Genomic DNA, 5,000 nt, shown 5'->3' on the forward strand with positions numbered 1-5,000 from the left:
GTAGATGTTGGTCAACCAACATCTACAGGCTGTTGTTATGGATTTAGCCATCCACTCAGAGGGCAGGATAGTGTGGTGCCTCCCAAGTTAAAGGTAGTGGGTTAGATTCCGCCCGACGTCCGCAGCCAATTTAGTCATCCTTCAGCAAGATGACCTCGAGCTCTATCTGCTTCATCTGAATTCTCCCCAAGTTTCTTTGGTTATCAGGTAAACATGCCTGGTACATGACAATAGTAAATAGTTTGTTTCCTTCTAGGTTCTGGCACAATGCTCATTCTGGAAGAGACGGAATCAGGGATCGCTCTGGTGAAGAGGTAGGACTCAACCACTATTCTTCCTTTATTCCTTATTTGTCAGAGTCTCCATCTCAGTGCACACTCAGTCCAAACCTGAATGCAACCGTATCTATCAGTATGCACCTGAGTATCACTGTGTAGTATTTTCACTGCATGAATGTTCTGGGGGCAGGTTACTGTAGCGAGTGGTATATGACTCCCAGCCCAAAACGTACTGGGTATATCCCCCAATGTCTGAAGCCTAACCTGGAGGCATCCTTGAGAAAGATGCCCCCTAACCCCTACCTGCTCCTAATGAAAGTGTGTGTGTGTGTGTGTGTGTGTGTGTGTGTGTGTGTGTGTGTCTGTGTGTGTGTGTGTGTGTGTGCGTGTGCGCACAGCTGTGAGTGGAGCGACGGGCTGTTCGACGTGGCGTGGAGTGAGACCAATGAGAACGTGTTGGCTGCAGGGGGCGGAGATGGTAGCCTGCAGCTCTGGGACTCATCGTCCAATCACAGCGCGCCACTCAGAGTGGCCCGCGAACACACACAGGAAGTAAGACACACACACACACACACACACACACACACACACACACACACACACACACACCAATGCTTGGCAGAATAACAGCAAGGTCATGTTGTACTAATCCACATGTTGTACTAATCCACTTGATGTACGTGTGTGTTTGTGTGTGTGTTTGTGTCTCCAGGTGTATTCTGTTCACTGGTCTCAAACCAGAGGAGAGAACCTGTTGGTTTCTGGGTCCTGGGACCAAACGGCTAAAGTGGTAAGGCTCACTGTCTAATTGGTTAACTGTCTGTGTTTAACTGACTTATTCTGACGGTCTGGCTGTTAGCCTGGCTGCCTCTCTCTGTGTCTTTCTTCGTCTCATCTTTCTTTTTTTTCTTTTTTGGATTTTGTCATCAGTGGGACCCAACTCTTAGCAAATCACTGACGACACTCAAGGGTCACGAAGGGATCATCTACAGTACTGTCTGGTCCCCCCACATCCCAGGATGCTTTGCTTCTGCCTCAGGTGAGCTGGGGCCTAGTCACATGCATAGAAAATATCTATAACTCTGGCAGGTGATGTGAGATGAAAGATACAAACAGATTTAGGAAAGAAAGAGAGATTACATGAATGAAATATTGGAAAGTGAACAAAAGGCAAGGAAAAGAACAACGAAAGATAAATGGGTTACATTTTTATTTCCACCTATCCAAACATATTAAGTTACCTGTTGGTCAGAAGAAAATGATTGAACACCCTCTCTTGCCACTAGGGGTCAGTCTTGTTGTATTATTTACCAGTTCTTCGAGGTAATTACAATTTTTGACCATACATTACCAGTGCACAACACATTACCAGTGCACACTTAGTTTATATATTTTTTACTTTTTTTTTGCTTCGATAAATAATGTATTCATTAGTGTTTGAGATCGATAGGGCCTGTTGCCACACACCTATACACACACACCCACCTCCATATTAATTTACCTAATGTGATTCAAATCTGCTTGACTTTTAAACTGCTTGACTTTTAAAGACCCTTAAACCAATCGAGATAAAAAAGCGAGCCCACCTGATCTTTGGTATTTCCCTCATGCACCCAAAACACATAACAACCTCTCTAATCAGCTCCCAGCGCTTCCTTATCCACTTCCTGATGTTCCTCCCTGCCCCTCGCTGGGCTAACACCAGCTAGCAGTTAGCTCTATCACGCGGCCGTGAAGTCGATGAGTGTGCAACCGGAGGGAGGCTGGGGCTTATCTCATCCACTCTGAAAGGGAGTGCAATTTTATTACGGCCAAGATCCCCCCCCCCCCTTCTGACTGAGTGGGAGCTGTTACCCCCCAGGTTGATTTAGGGGCCCTGCTGCTAGAAGAGTACTGATATAAAGACCCCTACTGCCTCTGGCATCTTCACCTGTAAATAGCACTTATCGCCCGTACAACTTGTAGTGGTTCTGGTGCTGGTTATGACCCAGGCTGCAAACCAATGCCCCTGTCCAAGAGTGAGTGAACCCCCGTCCACGCAGGGGAACTTCTGCTGAAGGTAAAAAGCTTGAGCTAGGATGCGCAGCCAATTTAATACCACTAATCCGTCACAGCGTTTCCGGTGAGATGTTAAGAGTTTTGCTATTTTACAGAGCATTTCCTCGATATGACATCTTAATACATTTTAGTCACACTTCGTGAGACCCAAAGTCAACTATAAAAGGTAGTGCTTTATACTATTCTTCTTTCAGAGGTTCTTTTCAGGGTTGCATTAGCATCAGATAGCAGTCACAGTGGTAGGCCCATCTCATCTATTTTACGCCTCCCTTAAGTCCCCCCGCCTTGATATCTAATGCCCAGGCCTAATCAGGAGTGGGTTCATTAGATTAAGTTTTAATTGGTTTTTCATAGTGTGTGTTTTCTTTCCTCTTCTTCATGAAGAAAGATTGTGAAGAGGTGTCGATTTGGGCTTCTAAGGTTAATAGAATACACCATGTTGTATTGAGTTTTATTAAATCAGGTGGTGAGGGGGAGGGTGGTGATTGATGTGAGCACGTAACCAACTATTAAAAAGGTACTTCTTGTTTCAAACAAAATGGTTTGATCCATCTACAGTGAAGCCATCTGCCCCACCACCTAGCAACATTTCCAATCAACAGTTTAAGTGACACAAACAAATGGAGTCAAATATGAATGTTGTACTTGTTAATGGAGGTCTTACCGTACCTTGCTATCACATCCAATAAGGTTTGTCTTGGGTTTGTCTTGAATCACCTTGAAACTCTCCAATGGTAGCTTATAAAATCTATCATTTTAACTCTAACACCTGGTCTCTCCCTCGTAGTATATGACCCCAGGAATCCTAACAGAGTGGTGTATGCTTAAGCCAACGTTTATCAGACGCTTTGTACAATCTAGTTTTGTGCGTGGCCTGTTGTGGCAGATCTGATCAGCGCTGGAGATACAAGGCGACAGGTCTGTCTCCCGCTGGCGCTCCCCACTCTAACTCGTTCAGTGACCGGCAGCCCTGCTAGCATAAACCCATTAAGGCTTCTGTAGCTGAATGCTAAACCGTTGCCGCTGCTTATCCCCTCCATGTTCTCCCCTCTGATAGCGTCCATCAGGTTAGCATCAGCTTACAGATACACTCGTAATGCTGTCTTCGCAAATATAATTGTTATAAAAAAAAAGGGTCACTCGGAGTGCTAAGCCACTTCATGCTAGGACGGTAGCCTAGCTGGCCTTTAGAACTGGGAGAGAAGTTTATAGCTGCTTTCCCTAATTTGTTCCTATTGCAATTGATGAGCTTAACTTTGAGGAGATACGCAGTAGCTAGTGGTTAAGCAGGAGGAATTGACCAAATTGGGAATGTGCTGATCATTCACATTAAAGGTGGAATGGCCATCACAACGTGTTTTATGGGAGTATATTTAATATTACATAGTCGAAAGCAATTCCTGTGTAGGATACTGTGGATGAATGCGGTTTAATAGCGCTTTGGTTAAATATAACTCTTTAATTTCAAATCAGTAAGGTTAAAACAAGATTGTGATTGGGGTTGATCTTTGTGTGTTTGAGCAGTACATACAAACTACACTTCAAAAAGCTAGAAATACAACTTTTTGGGGATCACAAAGCAAAAATAAAAGAAGAAGTAATTCTTCTTTGAATACCAGATGCAGATCATCATTATATCAAAATATATTGTATGATATGAAACTTAACTTATGTGGAAGACTTAGTTTGACATTGTGAAGGGATAGCCAAATATTATTTTCCTGAAAAACCCAGTTCTCAGTTTCTTTATCTAGAGGGCTAGCCTGGCTAAAGCCTAACATAACACACACACACACACACACACACACACACTCACACACACACACACACACACACACACACACACACACACACAATAATGAGAAAGAGAAGTCTGTGTGTGCGTTTGTGTCTTCACAGATACAATTTACCAGTTCAGCAACCCTCTCCAAGACCTTTGTCAGTCAAGATTGTAAAACCAAAATGTCAGTCTTCTCATGCATGGAATTTCAGTCCCTTCTGGTCAAAAGTTGTGCTGTTCAGTCCATCTTATCTTGAATTTAGTAAAGTTGGGAAATATCAGTGGGTCCTCTACCCTATGATCCCCACACAAATTGTGCAGCCAACTTCAAGCATTGATGAGTTTTCAGTTGCTTTCATTGTGCTCAACAGCTGCCTTTTCTGTAAAAATCTCGTTCCCATTTCTGTTAATGAATGTGTTGATCGCATCACTTTCTGTGGTGTGCGGTCACCAGAAATGTCCAAGTGTCTCAGATGATCAATGACCATGTCCAATATTAGAAGTCACATCAATGAAACCTTATTGGTATGGACCTCAAAGGTTGTATCAGCGATGTTGGGTGACATCACTTCTGTTTGTATTTGAAGCGAGATCCCAAACAAACAGAGCCAGCTCGCCCATCCCTTCTGTGTTTCCTGCATCCAGTAAAAACTATCATGAACGCAGCGCAAAACCCCACAACACCCACCCATAGTCGATGATTGGTTGGAATACTATTTATTTGAGTTTTCAGTAGTACAAGTTTTCTTTTTTGTGCGAGCTCGGAGAATAGGCTGCCTACAGAGACACGTTTTTTTGACGGCCTGCTAATGGGGCGGGCAGCTAGCGGATCGTGAGGAAAGATCAGATGAATGTGATCATTTATGTTTCGGCCTAACATCGCT

General features: G+C 43.7%; 1 protein-coding gene across 1 annotated transcript in view; it reads left to right on the top strand.

Annotated features, from left to right (window-relative positions):
- Positions 1 to 5,000, top strand: part of pex7 (peroxisomal biogenesis factor 7) — a 26,579-nt gene that overhangs the window by 573 nt on the left and 21,006 nt on the right. Inside the window, exons 3-6 of the mRNA XM_079753228.1 lie at positions 257 to 314; positions 677 to 830; positions 991 to 1,068; positions 1,209 to 1,317. Coding sequence (XP_079609354.1) covers positions 257 to 314; positions 677 to 830; positions 991 to 1,068; positions 1,209 to 1,317 — 399 coding nt within the window. The remainder of the gene's footprint in view (positions 1 to 256; positions 315 to 676; positions 831 to 990; positions 1,069 to 1,208; positions 1,318 to 5,000) is intronic.

This window comes from Pollachius pollachius (assembly GCF_949987615.1).
Source record: "Pollachius pollachius genome assembly, chromosome: 16".
NCBI lineage: Eukaryota > Metazoa > Chordata > Actinopteri > Gadiformes > Gadidae > Pollachius > Pollachius pollachius.